The sequence below is a fragment of the Thermobia domestica genome, chromosome 4, assembly GCF_964235325.1.
Source record: "Thermobia domestica chromosome 4, izTheDome1.hap1.1, whole genome shotgun sequence".
In the NCBI taxonomy this organism is placed as follows: Eukaryota; Metazoa; Arthropoda; class Insecta; order Zygentoma; family Lepismatidae; genus Thermobia; species Thermobia domestica.
This window is the reverse complement of record NC_137457.1, coordinates 319,986,980-320,009,446: the sequence shown is the minus strand read 5'-3', so window position 1 is coordinate 320,009,446 and position 22,467 is coordinate 319,986,980. Positions and strand designations below refer to the sequence as shown.

The window sequence follows — 22,467 nt, the reverse complement described above, 5'->3', positions numbered from 1 at the left end:
CGTTTAACCTTTAATTGTATTTACTATATAGAAAGAGTCAACTTACCTTGAGTAGTAAATACTTCACTACCGCTTTGAACATGGCGGATGATGGAGACACAAATGATCGTGGTGACCAAGGGGAATCTCAGAAGCCGGATAAGATGTTCAGTCTGAAAAAATGGAATGCAGTTGCCATGTGGAGCTGGGATGTTGAATGCGATACTTGTGCCATTTGTCGTGTGCAGGTTATGGGTAAGTATTTATTTACAATAATATAATTATAATAATGCGTAGTAAATATAAACAATAGTGTATTTAGTATACCGGTAATGTTTTGATTTTTTTATTTTGCTTGCATAAACAAATACTGTCATGTACAGTAGTAGAAACCAACATACAGTCATGCATAAAAAATGACTTATGTATATATCTGGCAGTACTCGAGCAAACGGTTCTATGAAAGTTTGACAGATTTCGTACATTTTTAGGTTAGGTTCGCTAGGACATTACTCGAGCAGACGGAGCGTTAAATTTTTGGCATTACTCGGGCAGGCGGTTCTACCAAATTTTGACACATTTCGTACATCTTCAGGTTAGGATCGCGCTTTGTATTTCTTTTAGAAGAGCATGCATTAAATGAGGAGCTCAATTACTACCAGTGCATAAAGCACTAACCAACTTGTGCTAGTACTATTAAAAAGCACGAATATTATCTAGGCCAGTCAGGGCAGGAGTGCAGCAGAGGAGCGGAGCGAGGGGGTGCGTCCGTAGGGAGCAGGCGCATAAACAAGGATAGTGGAAGAGCATACTTACACATACAATACTTTCACTACCACTCAAAATTCATTTCAATATGCTGTGCACTGACAGTAGTTACTTATATACACACACTCATTCTTTCACGAAAAATGTTTCACATCGTATTTTACCTATAAATTTTCTGTTTGGTAGAACCGTATTGTCGAGTAAACCCATATATTTTCCTTTGGAAAGCTGTGCACGTACTTCTTTTCATTTCGATACGTGATTTGCAAGACAGGACAAGGAGAGAAAAAAATATCTATCCACCTTCGGTTGTTTCAATCCAAACTATGAGGATAAGGGAAAGTTGAGTTTCGAAGACGATTGTCCAGTGAATCACGTGATAAGCATGTAACGAAGATGGTAAAAATGTATTATTTAATTTCTCCCCCAAATCACTTCGTAGTGACTCGAGCTCACTTGGTAGTCATTACGGTTCGTTACTTGTAACTGTGGGGAGTATAAATACAGTGTGGACGTATAGCATAAACATTACAGTGCATATAAAACGAATCAATTTGTGGTAGGTAGCCACTAAAAAGCACGAATGCTATCTAACCAAGTTAGGACAGGAGCGCAACAGAGGGGGGGAGGAAGCGAGGGGTTACGTCCGTAGGGAGCAACGGCGTCAGCGCCAAATTGGTGCACACACAAACGAGGATAGTGGAAAAACAGAGTATATGTCCTGAAACGCATGGGTTATGTGTTGCACAGTTTTGGGTTACGTTTGGTTATATATTTCCCTTCTTTTTTGTAGTTTCGTTTCTATACTTACGGCAGACTGTTCACCTGTTCAGTAGACCCTGTCTTTCACACAATGTCAAGAACTGACACTCCTTATATTGGTACAACTCGAAACTGAAACCCGATATGTGACAATCTTGTCATTTACGAATCATTTTCACACTGCCTCCCCATAAGTCATAACAAGTGTACCGCTCCGGCAAATAGTCCCTTCGCCTCCATATATTAAACATCAAAAACAACTAATAACAACCCCTCACCTGACTTTAACTCACTCTTCCTCAAAAACCAAAATATATTCTCCAATCCATCTGGTAAATTTTCTAAAATTGGTCCGGCGATACAGCAGTTAACCCAAGCTATGAGTTAAAGGACACATTAAGATGCTCTAGAAGCAGTGAGAAGATAGTATCTGATTTATCAAAGCTTTTATTTGAGAGTAAATACAAGTTCAACAGCTAGAATTTCAAAATATAAAAAGGAACTATTGCTGATCGTTTTCATTGTAATCAAAGTGCCAACATTAAATTATATTTGTAATATAATAACCAATATTATAATTGTAAATAACGGTCCCAGAGCATGCGTGCTTGTGATAGATGATATCGTATCCGTGGGATTTTCACGAGGTTCACTTACCTTTCTCGTTCGTTCCCTTTAGCTTACAAAGCATGACCATAAGTAGAGGTGTGCGCAGATACAAAGATAATAGACATACTTTTTATTTGTTCTATAACAATTCTGATTTTTTAAAAAATCTAATGTAATCATTTAATCAATCGTTTGAAAAACCCTAGTTGACCATAAAAGTCTTATTTTGGTACATTGAAAAACGCACACACACAAGACTGATATTTGCTTCTTCGTGTATTTCTCTTGGTTTCTGACATTTCTGTACCCATTATGGATACTTACTATATGCGACACAAGTCGGGTTTCTCTTGACATTAGCTCTGGTACCTGGGGCCCCTGGTTCGATCCCAGCTTGCGCCAAGTGAACTTTGTGGTGGACAAACACCATGTGCGTGGGTTTTCCCAGGGTTCTCCGTTTCCTGCCACTTCATTCATTGCACCATTTTCATTCATTTCTCATCATCACCATCTCCTTTAGCCGAACTGGCAAAATCGTGGGACTAAAACTGAAAAATTTCGTTTCTCTTGATATCACTAAATTTACTCTTGCAGATACTATTTGAATCATAAAAATTAAAATCGATTTGTTTCCTTTTCAGTCAGGTTTCTCAAGTGACAAATTCATTTGCAAATACATCGTTTAAATTGAAGTTCATATTAAATACAATCCTTTGCGACTATAAGTGACTACGCAGACTTATCATCAATCGTTGCTCACGACATCCCGCAGGTTACGTCTAGAGTTCTTTTTTCTGATAGAGTATCTCCATCCTCTTCTGTCCTCAGAGCAGTCTGCAATGGTAAATCGGTGATTGCCTTGCCTTGCTCAATCCAATAAACTGCTGTTCCCTTGTGACCTCTTACCTTCAGTCTTCACCTCGACGATGATCTTTTCTAGATTTTCTCCAGGTTGCCTAAGAATGTGCCCTAAAAGCTATGGTATTCTTTTCTGGATGCGGAAAAAGAGGCTTTGAGGTATTTTCAGCTTTTCGAGTATTCTTTGGGCCATTCTGCCTGTTTCACAGACATAAGAATAAAAAAGGGAGGCTTATGTTTTCAGTGTTTGAGCCTACTGTCAGCATTTCCAAAACTTTGTGTCAGTTTTGCTGTACAGATGTCCCTTCAAGTCAATAGCCTCTTACTCTGGCGGTCTCTTGTCTTTCTTTTCAAAAATACCGTTAGGTCGCTTCCCGCATGTTTTTGTCAGTGTTTTGTTGTGCTCTTGTGGAGAAGGCTCATCTGCGGGATCTTCAGTGTTTGTGTGTTATGTTTTCCTTATTTTAATACGTTATTAATTCAATCTATACAGTCCATTAATACTCTTTAAGTAGAGTTGCACAATAAATTGTTATTCTTTTGAGTAACTTTCCATGTTTAATTAAATGCGTAAAACAATAAACTATTGTTTGGTCGGGCCCGTAGCATTCTACGCCAGGATCATGTCTCGAACTCAGATCATTTTTCTGTCATTAGCTTTGATGGTCTACGTCTTACCTCTGCACACAAAGAAAGAGAAGACACTGTCTTTCATTACGTGAATCTTTGCAATGTGTATTATTGTTCGAGTCTTCCATATTCTATTCAGCTTCGTTAGGACGATCTGTCCTAGAGCAATTCTTATTTCTTTCTCAGTGCTGCCATTATGACTAATTCATTGTTTACCTAGGTAGTCGAGATGAAACACCCTATATGTTTATCTTGTGTTGTTGTATCAATTACCGTGAGTTTAGACATATGTAAGTTAATTTCCTCCCCATATTCTTTACTCATCTTCTTGATTTTTTCTGTTATTACTGATAACTTTTCTTCACACCAATTTAATAGCTATTCGGATAGTGCCATCTGCGAGGCGAAAATGATTTTCTTTCCACCGATTCAGATATCTCCAGTCATACCATTGAGTGCCTTCCTCGGTGTAAACAAGTTTTGTTGTAAAGCTGTGGGGTCAAGGTACAACCCTGTCTTGACACCTCGAGATAAGAGATGGCCACATTTTTTTTCGAAAAAGCGAAAAACGAAAAATTAAATTTCCGAAAATCGAAAAACAGATCTTAAGAAAAAGGCCATCCCTACTCGAGATACACTGAAGAAATCTGATACGTCAATAATCTATCATCATAGCCGCAGCAGTACAGTTATATATAGCCGTTGTATTTTAACACTTTTAAGATTTTTTTTTTTTTTTTTTTTTTAGGTGTTTTTGTTGACTTTCAGTCAAGAAGGTACAACATCATCCCTAATTATCGTAAGATTGTGTTTCATAAGTCGTTTTGTTCAGAATAGAGTAGGCTTTCAAACAGTGACACTCACATGTCCCTCGGACGTCCCTAAGGAGCGAAAAGTTGAGGACAATAGGAATTATTTGTGAAAAAACCCTTTTTTCCTCATTTTGAGGCTCTCTGGCGCGGCCCTGGGTAAACGTACAGATCTGGAAATCACTTGCAAAAATAGTACTTGTTGTACTAATTACTTGTGACAAATACGAATCTCCTATCTTCAATGCTAAGGGCGGGAAAAATATTTTCCCATGTGGAAAAGCGCGCAAAGCGCTCCAAATTACAGTAGTAACAAAAAGGATATTATGTAAAAAAAACTTCCTGACAAGTCCCTAATTATCCTAGAATGATGATTCATACGTTGTTTCGTTCAGAATCGAGTAGGCTTTCAGATAGTGCCACTCAGATGTCCCTATCATGTACCCGAGCGGAGCAATAATCGTGAAAGTGGGATTTTTGGTCAAGAAATATCCCTTTTTTGTTTTTACCCTTTAGCCCCTCTGAACCCCCCTTCTGTGTTGACAAAGAGATCCGAAAAAATTCAGATAAAAACTAAAGGGTCCACTGATTGTTTGTGTACAACTTCAGAAATCTAGGGTTAAAGAGAAGCTCACCAAAAAATGTTGAAGGTAGACCTCACTAAAAAAAGAGAATTTGTAAAGTGACCCCCCCTATGTACTGATGCTCCGAAGCGTATAGACCTTCCAAGGCTTTCTTCAATGCCTCCTCTCTTGTTAAATAATAATAATAATAACGGTACTAAATAGCTTTCTTAGTTCTCTTTTAATCGAATTTTGAAGACACTATCATTTCGTAGTAAAAACTACGATATATCTTAAAAGGGTTAAATATGTGTAATATTAGATGATGTGGAACTACAGTTTTGCCAGTTTCTTCACACAACGTCTCCCAGTTAACACAATCAAAGACCTTTTTGTAATCAAGGAAGCAGGTAAACATGGGAAAACACAGTTATTTGTCTCACGTTCAATATCTGCTTTAGTGCCTCTTTCCCTTTGACATAGCGTGGGGACGGTGGCTCAATTGTAGAACGCTTACCTTTGGTGCGTGGGGTCTCTGGTTCGAGCCGTGGCCAAGTAAGTTTGTGGTGGACAACATCGTGTCCGTGGGTTTTCTCGCGGTACTCCTGTTTTTTCTTCCTTTCTTATTCCACCGATTCGTCCATCATCATTTACTTGCCTAAATCTTTGTCTCCGTTAGCCTAACGGGCATAATCGTAGAATGTTAGACTCAAAGATTACATTTAATTTCTTTCCTTTGGCATAGCCTGCTTGTTCCTTAGATATCAGTAGTTGAATGTAACGCTTTAAGTATTGTAACATTCTCTCAGTTTATGTAAGGTAGAGCAATTATCATACTCGGGAGATTGGACTTTCCCATCATCTTTTATTATAAAAGATCCTCGTGAATACAGAAATATATTACAATAGTTAGTTTTCTCTAATACCTTAGGTAAGAAAGTGGAAGGAACCCAATGGCTAGGGTCGTAGGGCTTTTGTAGGTGAGGTTACTCTCTTTGACCAGGCGTCGTGAGAGAGAAAGGGAACCCAATGACCAAGCGTCGTAGGGATTTTAGGAAAGGTATCTCTCAATTGACCAAGCGTCGTGAGAGGGTAAGGTGTTCCCAATGGCCAGGCGCCTTGGTGGTTTGATCAATCTGTGGAGATTGATGCTGTTGACTTTTATCCTAAAATGTCGGCTACCTTCGGTGGTCTCCATCTTGCCGACTTGCGTTGTATTTGTTTACTGCCAACACGTGTAGTACACACATGGTTACAGCCAGGGTTGCCTGGTTTAAACCAGCTGTTTAAAAAAAAAAAGGTTAAAAAAAAAAAAAACAACGAAAAATGCTTTAAATCGTATGAACTTCATGGTGACGTTTCCACATAACATACCATCTGCATTAATTTAATCTCCTTTTCATCTTTTAATCAAGGCGTCCCATGTTTAATTCTCGGTCGAACCACAATCCTTCTTTCAAATGTAAACCAAGTAGCGATTCGGATGTCACTTTAAGCGAAAGTTTTCTTCTTACCTCGGCATTACATAAGAATGTTAAGCCGAAACACACGAAACGAAATCAAATTGTATGCTCGAATGGGCTTTTGTTTTATAAAGAAGCCACGGTTGCATAAATATATTGATAGAAATTAGCAAAATTTATTGACTGCCTATGTAGCTTCCAACATTAGCTTCGATCGGACTTTGAGTTTTAATTTAATTGAATGATATCTACGTACTAAATTTGCAATTTCATACCTCAGTTTTAGCATACTGATTATGATACATTGACCATAAACTTCTAGGCCTACATGCCAAGCAATAGCGAGACTTTTCCGTTGCTGCTTTGCATTGACACAGGATTTTCTCAATGTCTAAGGCGGGAGTTTCCCGATTTATATATAATTCTGTATAATTGTTTCATTTGTGCAACTGTGTATCTTTTTGTCCTTTTGAAATGACTCTTGACAATTATCTTAATAAGTAAGTCAAGATCAGTACAACATATTTTTATCAGGAGTCCTTCGTGAGTGAGTCGGCAGACTCATCGCAATTGTGGCCAATAGTCCCAGTTTTGAGTCCAAATGGAGAATAATTTCTTTCGAATATAAGCCGAGAAGCGGTTTGTATTCCGCTTTACGCTTATGTGACTCCTTCCAGCACAACCTCGTTGCTGCATAATAACACCAAGGCGAAACAAACTTGTTTCTGTCCATATGTAATATAAATACATAGATCAAATTATTTAAACCAAAGAAACCTGGTTTAGACAAAAAAAAAAAACTGTTTTTTTTGTTTGTTTTTTCAATAAAAACCATGGTTTTTGCCAACCCTGGTTACAGCATGATGTGAAAACATGCGGAACCTTACAGTATTAATTCAGGATTTGAACTATTTTGCGAGCATGTGAAATCGGAGCAATTGTTGGACAGTTAGAACAGCTTCTTACTGAGCGTTTGTTGTGAATGGGAAGAACTATTGATATTGTCCAATCCTTCGGTCATTATCCAGTAGTCCAGTTCTTATTACACAATGATAGAAATATTTCAACGTTTTCTTCATCCACCTCTTTGACATGGTTTTCACCGACCTGGAAAAGTCGGGAATTCGTAGAAATTCCTGGAAGTCAGGAAAATTTAAGTACGGATTATTACTTGTCAGAGCTTGTTTGACTTACTTGGCTATTTGGTAGGGGGATATTTTATAAAATAATTCTACTTTGTTTTACAAAAATTTTGTATGAACTCCGTCTGGCTATGTGGAAGCATACGCGCCCTTGATATGGAAGGCCCAGGTTCGATTCCCGGCGGAAACTCATTTTCGGATCCGACCTTAAGCTTTAGGTCCACGTCTTGTATAGCCTTGCTGCTGAATCGGACGCTAAACTGAAAACCAATTAAATTCATTTTATTTTATCTACACACACACACACTATATGCATAATAGATGAGGAGCCCCGGGTTAGGAAAAATATGCTGTTTTTATATTATATGTAGATCTATAAATTTGTAACCTGGAAAAATCAGAGAATTCGTGTTCGCCAAATAATTGGGAACCCTATTTAAGCATTTCTTCCGTTATTTTATTTAATTTTCTGCTTTAATGTCCTTTAAGTGTTGAATGGCACTTTTTATTTCTGTTGGTGCTGTTCAAGAAGTGTCTGCTTCCTTTCGATTGGAAGAATCGTTTTGTTCCGAATGTAATTTCATACAAGTACTGTTTCCACATTCAACTGCTGCCTTCCTTTCCCTGGTCGCCATCTCCATCGTTTACTGTTTAAATACCAGTTTTAAACTTTCGTAATTTGAAACTTTTCGGGTAGTTCTCTTGTTTGGTTGCTGTTTCGATGATTCTCCATCTCAGTGCATATTTTGTTAAGGAATTGTGACTTGTCCTTCCTGCGGTTTCACTGTGTCTCTTGATATATATATATATATATATATATATATATATATATATATAAAATACGTATCATGGGGTGTTTGTATGCCACTTATTTTTAGAGTTAATCTCTCTTCTATCAGTTGTAGTGTGACCTTCGTTAGCCGTGGCTGTTTTGCTGTTGACGGCGATTGAGGAAATAATGACCTTTATTTTATTGTAAGGGTTACTGATTTAGCTTCATCTGTACGGAATTCCCTGAGCTTAGGTTTTATACGTTCACCGGAATCATGGAGGGATTTTTGGTTACTAAAGATGGCTGTTTCTGTATGTTTTGAGTTTAATTCATATTTTCATAAATAAACCCTGGTAAAGACAATGAAGGGGATCACGCGAGACACATTTATGAATGAATCTACCTAGTCTTACCAAAAATACTGTCCCCAAAATTTTAAGTACATTGACGCAGAATGGTTAGAGATATTTTAATATCCCATTAATATGAGTTACATGGATGCATTATGAACCAGACTCACAAATAATTATTTAAAATGGCGACCATTAGCATGCATACAGTTATTAAGTCCTTGTGGACACTCATTAATTGCATTACGGAACACATCAACTGGAAAATCTGCAGCCTCCTTCCAAAGAGACTGCTTTAAACTTTCAACATTGGGGTGTGTCTTCTTGGAAGCTATCTCCTGAAGCTTGTAGCACAATTTGTAGTTCAAAGAGTATAGGTCCGGGCTTGCAGAAGGCCAGTCTAAATGAAAATAAAGTCCAGAATATTTGCCTCCAGCCACTGCTGAATTGTCCGTGCCTTGTGCTGGGGCTGAGTCCTGCTGGAAACTCCAGTTCTGCCCATGAAGAGAGTATTGGTGAAATTGTTGACTAGTCTCTCAAGCACTGTCTCCTTATACAGGGTGTCTATCGGTCACGAAATCAGAAAATGGTCATGAAAGTCACAAAATTTAGCTTTTGGGTCACGATTATTTTTTTAACAGTTCAAATGTAAGTACAGGTTGGAAAATTTTGTTCTATAAAAAGTCAAAGTTCACCACCAAAAATGTCTATGGTCGGCTTTAGACGCTACCAAATCGCAAGCAAAGTACGTTTCCATCGCATGGATGAAAATTCGGTTTAATTCGCACCCAAATTCGCTCTTGAAAATATTAGGAAATTTTCTGATTTGGTAAAAAAAAAAAAAAAAAAAAAAAAAAAAAAAAAAAAAAAAAAAAAAAAAGTCACGAAATTTCATTTTGGAATTTTAGTAGACACCCTGTTGTACACTTTAGCTGATGTTTCGATCCCCCCCCCCCACACACACACTTTTCACAGAAAAGGAGCTCTGTCGTGCCCTTTTAGCACACACCCCACTGCACCATAACTGAGGTAGGATTCTGACCCCTCTGGAATCTCGGGGTCTTTTCACCAGCTTTTCTAAAGGATGTAGCGTATATCTTTTCATTTTGGGCATTGAAAGTACCCTTAAAGCTGAAAATCTTTTCGTCAGTGAAAAGGATTCGACGGTGCCCATTTGCTACGTAACGCTTTAGAAGAAACCTCTGACGTTTCAGTTCATTTGTCAGAAGATTAAGCATGAAGACCCAGGTCGCTGCTTAACGTGCGAGACAGACATTTTCGATATTTTTAGCTCACGAGCCAAAACTGACTGTTCCCTAACTGGATTTCGTCGGACACTCGCTACTTTCACAGTTCCGATCTTAACAAAGCACTGGATGATGGGGTAAACGAATTATTTACTAATTTCCAGCTTTTAGGTGATTTTGAAAATCTCCGCTGGTGATTTGGCTATCTTGTGGAATGCTATCACGGCCACACGATTTTTATACTCGTCTCACTCCATCTTGAAGATTTACAACTAATATCTCTACACTTCTTCAGCTCATCCAAGAATGACTCAGACGTCACGATAGTACTCCTGACGTCGCTCGCTTATACAGTCGGAAGTATTGCCACCCTCAAAAGTTGTGACATTATTTATGGTAAGACTAGGTTTATTGCAGGGATGCAAATAACCATTTCCCTGGGGGGAGTGGTTCTTCGGTGCGGGCGAGTATTTAATATCATACCGACGGTAAGTAAATGATTTCTATTGTGGGATGTGGACTAGTAGCTTTTTTCTTGGGCTAGTAAAATTTTGTTGCTTATTTGCATCCCTGGTTTATTGGTAGTTGAAGCGGTCAGTATTATATACCGTTTCATACCCGAAGTATGTGCAGTTTTTCCTCACCTATATGATTGAGGTTAAAACTGATGCCAAACAACAACAATACTGTAGGCTTTGTATTCCTTTTCCCACCCCAGCATCTGAGGTATTTATCCTCTCAAACCTCAAGTATGTGAAGTTTTTAATCTCACCAATATATATTTTTGAAGATTAACCAAAAAAAAATCTGTTAACCTCAAAAAATACTGTACCTTTTTAATCTAAGAAATCTAACCTTATGTAAGTTATTGCAAAATAAATACAAATATTATTTAAAAAGTAGTTAACAAGGTACAAAGACAGCATGATGAGTCATCAATTACCGTTGAGTTCATTTTTCTAGTAGCTGCCTTGACCTAGATTTTTGGGTAATTCAAATTCTGTCACACTGTAATTTCTATGGATAGCAACACTGAAAATTCTTTTGATTCGTATTATCGGGTGTAGAATAGTTGTAAGTTACATTCATTCTCTTTTCACTTACGAAAAACGGGCAAAAGAAAAATGGTTAGCTTTTGAAAAATATTTAGTAGTCTGCACCCTTAACAGATATACTCAATTAACGAACTCGACTTATATAATCGATCTAACTTTGTGTTGCAAACAAGCAGAATTCGAAAATTCGCTCATTCAGGAGTTATCATGTAAAGTAACAGACAGGCGGGTGGACATATTAACATTGCTGTCCTATAAGACCCAGTAACGTGGCAATAATAACAAATAACTACTCTTAACTAAAATGCAATAAAATCTATGAAGACACAAGTTACGAAATTAGTGGGAAAAGAAAGAAAGAAAAAAAATAGATAGTTCAGTCGGGTTTGGGTTCTTGGGTATAAGGAGTAAAAGTTGGAAAAATCTTGCTGTTGGAATTATTCTGTATCCTAAAACAGATTTTATGGAAAAAATTTCGGATTGTCACTTGGGGTTCTGGGGTATCGTGGGGTAGAAACTACAATTATTACACTTAAGAGAAGTAGTATACCTGGTCAATTTACTAAAAAATCAACTTTGATATTGGAAACACTTCTTTATGTGTATATATATATATATATATATATGTGTGTGTGTGTGTGTGTGATTCCTGACACCAAGATAAGTCAAAAAGTATAGACCAACCTGGATGCATAAAAGCTTCCTTTCGGAGTTATAGCCAACCAAAAACATGAAAAAATGAAATTTAAAGTCCCATAGCTCCAAAACTATGGGACCTACCGTAGTCGGGTCAAGACTTTACTTAGGAACTAATGTGTGCTGTATCCAAAAATGCATGTTTCAGAATCCTGCAGTACTTCCACAACAATTTTTCTATAGGGAGTTTAGTTACGGGCATAAAATTTGAAGCACTCACTAACTACCTCTATAAAAACTGTTGCAGAAGTACCGCAGGATTCTCAAACATGGATTTTTCGGTAGGGCACATATTAGATCCTAATTGAAGTCTTGACCCGACTACGGTAGGTCCCATAGTTTTGGAGCTATGGGTCTTTAAATCTCATTTTTTCATGTTTTTGGTTACCTATAACTCCGAAAGGAAGCATTTGTGCACCGAGATTGGTCTAACGTCCCAAGCGTTGTCGGTGTTGTTCTGAAACACCTTATATATATATATATATATATATATATATATATATATATATATATATATATATATATATATATATTCTTATCATGTTATCAGTGTCTGCATCATTTGGACTTCTGGAGATTGGGTATAAGGAGATAACGATTGGAAAATGTAATTACTAAACCTCCTTGCATACCCCAAAATAAATTTTATGAAGTGAGTTGAATGCGAATGTAGATAAGGCGAAGGACAGTTGTTGATGTAGATACATCCAACATACTACCTCGTTGTGGCAGTTCAGTTACACATGCCGAACATGGAACCACCACAGATCGTCATAAGGGCATGCATGTTGTACGAGTTCAAACTGGGGTCAAACGCCGCTGCAGCGGGGCAGAAGATATGCCAGGCTTTTGATGAGGGTATCATGATTACGCGGACAGTGCAGCGGTAGTGTAACAAGTTTAAGAACGGTGACGAAACACTCGAAGACGCACCACGTGTCCGAAGACCAACAGATCTACAAAATGAAGATCTTCAGGCAGCAATTGAGGCGAACAGTGGCCTAAGATGTGAGGAATTGGGACTACAATTCAGTGTGAGTGGAGAAACCATTCTGCAGCACCTCAATCAACTTGGAAAGCACTACAAGTTGGGTCGATAGATTCCACATGATTTGACTCCGGGCCAGAAGGAAACGCGAGCAAACTCCTGTGCTTCTTTGTTGTCTCGTCTGAGGAAGGAGCCATTTCTGGACAGGATGTTGACATGTGATGAGAAGTAAGTCCTGTACGAAGCTCCACGGTGCCGTCATCATTGCTTAGCATCCCATGAACCGGTTCCAAAACAGCCGAAACCAACACTGTACCAGAACAAGGTCCTCCTATGTATGGTGCATTGGGAACTGCTACCAGCTGGTCAGAGCATCAATGCAACTGTGTACTGTCAGTAGTTGAGCCGTGTTCAAGAAAAACTCAAAAGTCTGGAGCCAGCACTTCTGAATCGCAAAGGGATCCTCTTGTTACAGGACAACGCTAAGCTCCACGTGGCTAGGATGACCCGGGACACCATTCTACGCGTTGGGTAGGAAACACTATTGCATTTTGAACCATCTGATTATCACTTGTTCCATTCTTTGGATAATCATCTTAGAGGACGCCAGTTCAAATTGCTATTAGAGGTGCAAAATGAATTTTTGTTTGAATTTTTTTCAAAATTTTGTTTTTAGATGTGATTTAAATCTTTACGTTCGAAACTTTTGTTTTTAAAAATTGGTTTAGTTCGAAAAAATTGAAACCAAAAAAATTCAAAAAGAAAAATTTTTCGAACCCTAAAAGTTTGAAGCAAAAAAATTCAAAACAAAATATTTGAACTAAATTTTAAACCAAATTTTTTTCGAACTAAAAGATTTAACTCACATCTAAAAACAAAAATTTGAAACAAAATTGAAAAATTTTTCGTTTTGAAAATCGTTTGAGTTTGAAAATTCTTACACTCTGCGAAACCGTTTCGAAAAGAATCGGAACAGTTTACATAAGAAAAATCTGGCAACCCTGTTTCCATCAATGAAGTGCTTACTGAGCAACAAAACGCTGAGCGTTTAAAAAATCGCTCAATCTCACAACAATGTTTTATAAAAGTTCTAACACTGAACCAATCACATTTACCGGTAAGCAAAGCACCATCTCTTTAATTAATCTACAAGCGACAAGAATGGACCCCTCTTTCACCATTATTAGAGAATAAATGTATCCTTTTCCAAGCCATACTAATTCAAGAACAAGATTCTGTACTCAATCTCCACACGTAAACATATAAGGTGGACTCCTTCTCCATCACAAGAACCATCTTACCCGTAAAAGGAAACGATAATATTTAAGGTGAACTTCTGTACATAACCACTACAGTAACAATAAAAGGGAACGTAATTCTAAAATCACGGTCAAGGGTAGATCACATAACCTCATGACGTCATATCACGTAACCTAAAAAAAAATTAAATTTCCCGCATGGGATGGGGCCTAAGACCGCGTGACCTCTATCAGCCAATCAGCATCGAGGTACCAAAGTACTCATCTTACCCATAAAAGGAAACGAATATCAAAAATCCCGAATGAGGGATTTCCCCGCGGGGTGATGTGGCCGCCATCAGCCAATCAGTATCGTGGTACACTCATGTCCAAAATGATTGTCGCATATCTATAACTGTCTTCTTGTTAGAATATAATTTGATAATGATTTTGCAGGGTACTTTTAATACTGATACTATGTGTATAATCGGGAAATGTATATTCGTGGTAAATTTCACAGGAAAAGAATTATAAATACGAAAATTAGAATGAGTAAAACAAAATGTTGGTAAATGAACAAGAAAGTTTTATTTTCGTTTTATTGATCTTATTTACTGCTCTTTTCACATGAAATTTGCAACATACATGTCTTTGCCGACTATACACATACTAGCATTATAGGAAATACCGGACAAATTCGTTATCAAATTCTATTCCTACAACAACATATTTATAGAAATGCGACAATAATTTTGGACATGAGTGTACCAAAGTACTCATCTTACCCGTAAAAGGGAACGAATCAAAAAAAAAAAATCACAGGGCCTAAGATCACGTGACATCTATCAACCAATCAGAATCAGGTCAAAGCACTCTCATCTTACCCGTAAAAGGGAACTAATTTCAAATATCCAGAGTAAGGGATTTCCCCATGGGGTGACTTATAACGTCATACCACGTGACCTGGGGGGGCGTGGTTAAAATTTGAATTTGCCGCGTAGGCGGGGCCTAAAGTCACGTGACCTCTATCAGCCAATCAGAATCAAGGTACCAAACCACTTATCTTACCCGTAAAAGGAAACAAATTTCAAAATCCCGGTCATAAAAGAGAGTGAGGAATTTCCGCGCAGGATGAGTCATTCGGGCCAACGCGGGCCACTACTACTAACACGATACATTGATTCACATTACACACACTCACAGAGATGCAAAACACACACACACATATTTACTAAGCGCACAATGTAAGAATAAGTAATACAATACAAAACTGTACAGATATAACAGATGCAAAGAATCTTACAAAAGCTTTGTGTTATGTTTATCAGAGAATGGGTATGTTAAATAGACAGGTTCTGCTTTAGCAAATTTTAGGTTTCCAGGACAAATTTTGATTGTGATTTTAAGTTTATCACACTGGGAGGTCCTGTTCCAGAGACAGATACTAGTAAGCACAAATGATTTGCTGTATGTCTCTGTACGATGTTTAGGAAGTAGCAAAGAATTACATGCTCTAGTGACGCGGCCGTGACGGGTAACGAATTGATATTATTGTTTAAATATGGAGGGACCTTGTTTGCAAAACGATGCTGAACGCATCTAAAATAAAAATGTGATGTTTCATCCGAAGGTGGAGCGGTAGCCAGCCAACCCCATTCAATGCCGGGGTAAGATGGTCGTAGCGACGGAGAGTAAAGATAATGAGTCAAGATAATAAGATAATGAATGAAATGATGAAATAAAGAAAGTGGGAGGAAACGGGGGAACCTTGAGAAACCCACGCACAGTGTGCTTGACGACCATGAAATCCACTTGGTGCGAGCTGGGACCCCTAGCACTCATGGGCGCCGATCCTAGGGGGCCCCCTTATTGTATTTAAGAATATACAATATTTGGCATAATTTGAATGTAATTTGTCTTATAATCCTCATATATGCCTTCTGCATCTGAATGCCCCCCCCCCCCCAAATTTACAGAGAAATCGGCGTCCTTGCTAGCACTGAGCTTCCGCAGCCCAGTTTTTATTTTTGTTCTTATGCAACTTAGAGGTCATGAACGTGGGCTGTAGACTACGTTCGGAGTTTGAACCGAGTGCATTTCACGGGTGCAGAGACAAACCATCAGACAAGATAGACCTTCACGTACAGGTCATTCCCCACCAAAATATCTCACTTTTCACTTACAGTGTCATATCACTAATTTCGGTTTTATTTTTCGTGATCAGTGATACAGTCAGTGTTTCCTCCGGACCTGTTGGGCTCAGTGGTAGAGTGTTCACCTCTCGTGCTTGGGGTCTCGGGTTCAAACCCTGCTCCCGCCAAGTGAACTTTGTGGTGGACAAACACCGTGTGCGTGGGTTTTCTCGGGGTTATCCCGTTTTCTCCCACTTTCTTCATTCCACCATTTCATTCATCTCTCATCATCACCGTCTCCTTTAGTCTAACTGGCATAACCGTGGGACGTAAAGCTCTAAAAATTTCATTTAATTTTTTCCAGACATGTTTTTTTGGGGGGGTACTGTCCCCCGGAGCTCTGATAGTGCCTCCCGGAGGAGACCAAAATAATACGTTTATAATACAATAATAAATAATATAGTAGTATAGTGTGAAAATAATATATGCCTCTTCGAATACTAATTGTGCCCTCCGGAACATTTTTTTTTTTTCTGAAAGAAACACTGAATGCAGTCTAAATGGTTAGCACACAGAGATAAAGGAACATACGAAAATATAGTCAGTTCCGTTGTGAAATTAATTAAATTTGTGTCTTATAATTAATGAGTTGATTGTGTGGTCCGTGAAAAGTTGAACGAAGAATGTGTAAAATTAGGTTTGCTACTTACGTGGTAACATGTTGTGTAGGAGCTGTAGTCGGAACACTATAAAACTGAATATGCTACGCAACACCTTTCTTTGATTCTGAAGACAAGAGAAGCAAGCAGACGGTGTGTGTCAATGTCTGTGTAGTTCCACCCGTTGCAATGAGATGAATAGTAATAGCAGAATGGATAATGAGTCATTAATGAGTATGTCATCAAGAAACGCTACTCTATGAATTTTTTATCAATCAGCTGTGTGGTAGTAATGCGCTGTTTAGGTTTAATAAATATTTTTATTTATGCTTGGAAAGGAAAACAAAACATGTGTTGGAATTACATTATATTGTAGGCGTGTTGTGGAGTTGTGGTATTTTAGGTTAGTCATTGGCATTGAATGCTTCACGTATGAGAATACGTATTTTAAACTTTAAATATCAGAGGGAGCTGCTGTAGCATGATTTGGTTGGTGCTGCCATCTTTTGAGAATTAGTTGTATTATTTGAAGAATATAGTTGAAGAACAGTATACGGTGCTACGAAACACCAGCACTTCGACTGAAATTCTTGTCCAATTGGAAATCGCAAAGATGAGGAGGGACAGTGGCGGGTCTAGAAGGTAAAAAAAAAGGGGGTGGTGCAAGAATCCAGACTATGATACGTGTATCATAAGTTCACTATAAACTTTCAAAAATATATAAATAATAGCTTAAATTATTTTTGTTGCTCAAAAAACTGGGGGACCAAGGCTGCTGTGAGGAATACGGAAAGAAAATAAATGTTAAATCAAGATAAAAGCTATGGTGATTGGAACGAAGGGGTCGGTGTCAAATATAGAAGTAGGAGGAGAGAAAAATAGAACAGCTGACTAGTTTTCGATACCTGGGTAGTATTATTAATGATGATATGAAGTGTGAACGTAAAATAAAAGCAAGGATAGGAATGGCGAAAGAAGCCTTTGGGAGGAAGAAAATACTATTTTGGGGGACGTGTGAGCAAAGAGTTGAGAAAAAGACTCATAAAATGCTTTGTGTGGAGTGTTGTACTGTATGGGGCGGAAACGTGGACATTACGTAAAGGTGACGAAAATCGACTGGAAGCCTTCGAAATGTGGGTGTGGAGAAGAATAGAAAGAATTAGTTTGGTCGAGCGGAAAACGAATGACAGGGTGTTAGAAATGGTGGGGGAGAAAATAACAGTTTTAGGTATTATTAAGAAGAGAAAAAGACACTAGGTGGGACATTGGCTAAGAAGGATCTGTATCATGAGGGACTTGCTAGACGGTATAGTGGCAGGAAAGAGAGGGAGGGGACGAAGGAGACTACAATTAATGCACGATATCAAAACAGACCGTGGAGCATGGAAGCTTCTGAGTTGCAGCAAGTGACCTGCCAATAATGGCAAAATACCTATGGTGATGATGATGGTTAACTGTAATAACCGTTCTTCGCACGGGAAGAATAGATTTATTTAAAATATTTAGTCTGTGCACTTAAGCCCCTTTCTCGCCCGTACGATGAGTATTTGAATCGAAATGGGATGATGAAACCCAGTTGTACCCAAGTACTTATTATGGTAAATAATAATAATAATTTCAAACGGTGGAGCCACTGTTCTTTGCGAAATATTTGTGCCTAGTTTCTCTCTTAAGATATCGCTTTCAACCAAAGGGAAATGATTAAAACCCTGATCAACCCAAGTGCTTACTATGTGCAGAAAATTCATTTCAAACGGTTCAATCGCCTTTGGCATGGGTTCGATTCCCGGTGGAGCTCATTTAGTTCGAAAATGAAATCTTTGTTAAGTTTTATGTTCTACGGTTATGATGGCTAGGCTAAAGGAGACGGTGATGATTTAAAATGAATGAAATGGTGGGAAAAAGAAAGTGGGAGGAAACGGGAGAACCCCGAGAAAACCCACGCACACGGTGTTTGTCCACTACAAAGCTGATTTGGCACGACCTGGGATCTAACCAAGGACCCCATTGACCAGAGGTGAACGCTCTACCACTGAGCCACTGGGGCCTTCTCATGTTCGGATTCCACGTTAAGTTGTAGGCGAACGTCTCATGTAGCCTCGGTGCTGAAAGGGACGCTAAACTGAAATCAAATCAAACGGTTCAAGCGTTTCGTCACTTTCGCCGTTTTATGAATACAAGAAACTTTAAAAACATATGAACTCACTATTAAAGACCACTAAAAAAAAACAGAAAATAAGAATGATAAAGCGCTTTCAAAGCCAGAAAATAATCTATTACTGTTATCTATATATATATTTAAAAAAATTGGAATCGCGCCAAGCCAAACAAGTTAATACCTAGTATAAAATTATTTCGATAGTGATATTATGAGGCACTAATATCTGTGGCTTGGCACCACTTCAAAAAATATATATAGGTAGTGCTTTTTTATAGTGGGTTCATGGTTTTTTTTAACAGTATTATTTTCGGCTTTTATAATCTCGTTTGTGAAGTCGGGTTATATTTTAAGTTTATTTAATTTTTCCACTTCCGATGTCCAATATGCTTCTTGCAGAAGGCGATCAATCACCGAAAAAGTGGACGATATTTTGGTTAAAGGCAAGCAAGACCTGCATGTAAGCAGTTATGAAATCGCCAATGACCTAAAACATCCATCAGTAAACAATGTTAAAAGCTTTTGACCAAAGCGGTTCTCAACATGTTTGTTATATGCAACCCACCTTATTTGTTGATTATCTGATTGCAGCATATTTTAGGCTAAGATAAATGGCCTTAACATCTACCATCAAACAATGTTAAACCATTTAGAGAAAGCTGGTCACAAAGATTTTCTTTTTCCCTTGATTTATGCAACCCATAATACATTGTTGAGTATCTGGTCGCAGCATATTTTAGGATAAGACAAATGGTCTTAACACCAACCATCAGTGATAAACCATTTGGCGAAAGCTGGTTACAAAGATGTTCTCAACTTTTTGGTATATGCAACCCACCTTACTTTGTTGATTATCTGGTTGCAGCATATTGTAGGATTTCCCTGTATACTGAAACAGAGAGGGGAAAGAAACGGATTTCCGTTTTTTCGCGGTCTGTGTGGTTATTCGTGTCTTTCATTCCATTTTATCAGATCTGTAAGAAGTTTAAATTTTCAAGGTCATTAGAGTATCAAGGAGAGTAATTGAGAAATTTTCTGAATTATATATATATATATTGTTTGAAGTTCAACTTCGGCACAGGAGACGAATGTTCGATTCCCGGTAGTAGCAGCTCCTATTCGGATTCTTCTGTACTTGAAGCTGTAGGTCCACATCTTATGTATATAGCTTTACTGCTGACAAGGGACGTTAAAATTCAAGTCAATCAACTAATTTCTAGTTGGGCACCCTTGGTATTCTCTCTCTCTCTCGCTCTCTTTTATTCAGTAGTTTCACTTTGTTGACTTTGGCTCAATGTCAGGACGGTTTTACTTCAGTCTATAATCATGGTGATCGTTTAAGTCTTCTTCGATGTCATAACCATCAAACGTCAAGTTTCATTTCAAAATAAAGAGTTTATTCTAATCTAAATGTATTTATAGATACGGTATATAAAAATGTGAATTCTCTATGGACGAAAGTGAAATAAGAACGCCATTGAAAAGTAATTTACCGGCAGAGCCCGAAACAGCAAGTGATAGCGCATTTTATAATGCAGTGGATATAGACAAACTAACTTGAATCAACAATAGAAATCTCTTTACATTAGAAACAAAATATTTTTCTAGGTCATCATCATCATTATCTCCCTTTCTCTGCGTATATACATGTATCTGTACCTCAGAGGTATAAAGTCGGTTGTAGAGCTCCTTCATGAATAATGGTTAGCGTACTCGCCTTTGGCGTGGGAGATACGGGTTCGTTCCCCGGTTGGAGCTCATGTGGTTCGTATTCCACGTTAATCAGTATGTCCCGTTTCATATAGACTCGCTACTGAAAGGGACATTAAACTCACAATCAGCTTAGAGTCGATTGTAACAATTATATTTATAACATTTTACATTGGAAGAAAAAAATGTGATTTTTTTTAACGAACTAGTGTAAACATCCAACCTTTCATCACTCGTCGCTATCTACATAACTATGAGGTTTTGGACTTCAGGCTTTATAACACTGAAAAAAACACGTAAAATTACGTAACTAACTCTACGGCCTATGGAACCCGGAGGTTTAATGCCGCGTTCACAAAAGCTTTCCACTGACTTCTATCCTTAGCGAACTGGATCCAGTTTCTACTTTGTATTCCTATTTCTGCGAGATTCGTCTTAATATTATCCTCCCATCTGGGCCTAGGTCTTCCTAATGGTCGTTTTCCGATTGGATTTCCAGTTAAGACTTTGAAAGCGTTCTTACTTTCTTCCATTCCGGCTACATGACTTGCACACCTGAGCCTCCTAGATTTGATGACCCTAACATTGTTTGGTAAACGGTGGAAATTTGTAGTTTCTCGTTATGGAGTTTCCACCATTTCCCATTCCTGTTTTTCTTGGGTCCGAAAATGAGATGAAAAATGAAAATGAATTCATTTTTCATTTCATTTTCGGACCCAAGAGAAACAGGAATGGGACATTACATAGATAAATATAATACTTGTTAAAGAATGGACACTCGACCATTTACCTCTGACAATAACAACAGAGATTTACTGTAAGTACTAGAACAGTATGTAAAATTAGAAGTACGTAGCATATTTTTATTGAAGTGTTATTTGCCCACCATTGCTAATTCGTGTTATAGAAAATACAAGTGGCTAGTTTGGCGTCTTTGCTAGATGAGATCATGGTTTCCCTGTGGGAAGGCGTGTAAATTAGATCACATTGCGGTAGTTCGAATTCCACCTTAAGGTCTACGTCTCATATAGCCTCCCTGCTCAAAAGGGACGCAAAACTCAAACAACAGAAAATACAGGGAGGGTATAAAGTCATGTGACACGGGAATTCATACTATAGTATACTAATTCGAAGTCTATACTATCAAACATCTATATATGTGTGTAAACCACGTTTCCAGTTCTCCAGAATCTTCGACAGCACGTCCACTATAATCACATCTGCATGTTTTAAATGCTGTATATTTTGAGTCTTAACTGAGTAGATCTCCGCCTTTAAATGACGCCACAGATCAGCGCCGGCCCTAGGCAATTTGCGGCCCCCTTCCTCCAGAAAGAACAAATCTTAAAAGTCACAATTTTAAGTATGCTACTCCATCATGAACAACGAAGGGGATGGAAAAGCACTCGCACTCAGAAAGGTCCAAACACTATAAATACAATCCCGTTGTGTGTCTTTTCTTCAAATAATAATATATTAGTCTATGTTATTGAAAGATAAAGTAAACACACTTGCAGGTGAAAGATGGTAATACTTTTTATAAAATATCAGTTTAAATTCCAGTGCATCTAAACATTGTTCAGCGTAAGCTCTAAACTCCGATAAACAAAATATTTGTATCCTTCCGCTTGTCATAAATACGATTGGCTAGTGATATATCACTCCCACTCTTCACGGGGAGGAGCAAATTGTTCACGTGCATTTTGATAATACTGTCTCGTGTTGTCCAGATACTTACAGCATCAGCAGAAAAGAAAGAAAAGAAACTCGAAAGATTAAAAAAAAAAGTATTTGAATTTCGCTCGTAAATAATTGTTGCTTAGTGAGTAAAGCCTTATTGCTGTTTCACCACAACACTCGCGGAACCGAGATTCATGCC

General features: G+C 38.1%; 1 protein-coding gene across 1 annotated transcript in view; it reads left to right on the top strand.

Annotated features, from left to right (window-relative positions):
- The first annotated feature begins 57 nt into the window (after positions 1–57).
- Positions 58–22,467, top strand: part of LOC145684369 (RING-box protein 2-like) — a 201,616-nt gene continuing 179,206 nt past the window's right edge. Inside the window, exon 1 of the mRNA XM_081756613.1 lies at positions 58–234. Coding sequence (XP_081612739.1) covers positions 81–234 — 154 coding nt within the window. The 5' untranslated portion in view covers positions 58–80. The remainder of the gene's footprint in view (positions 235–22,467) is intronic.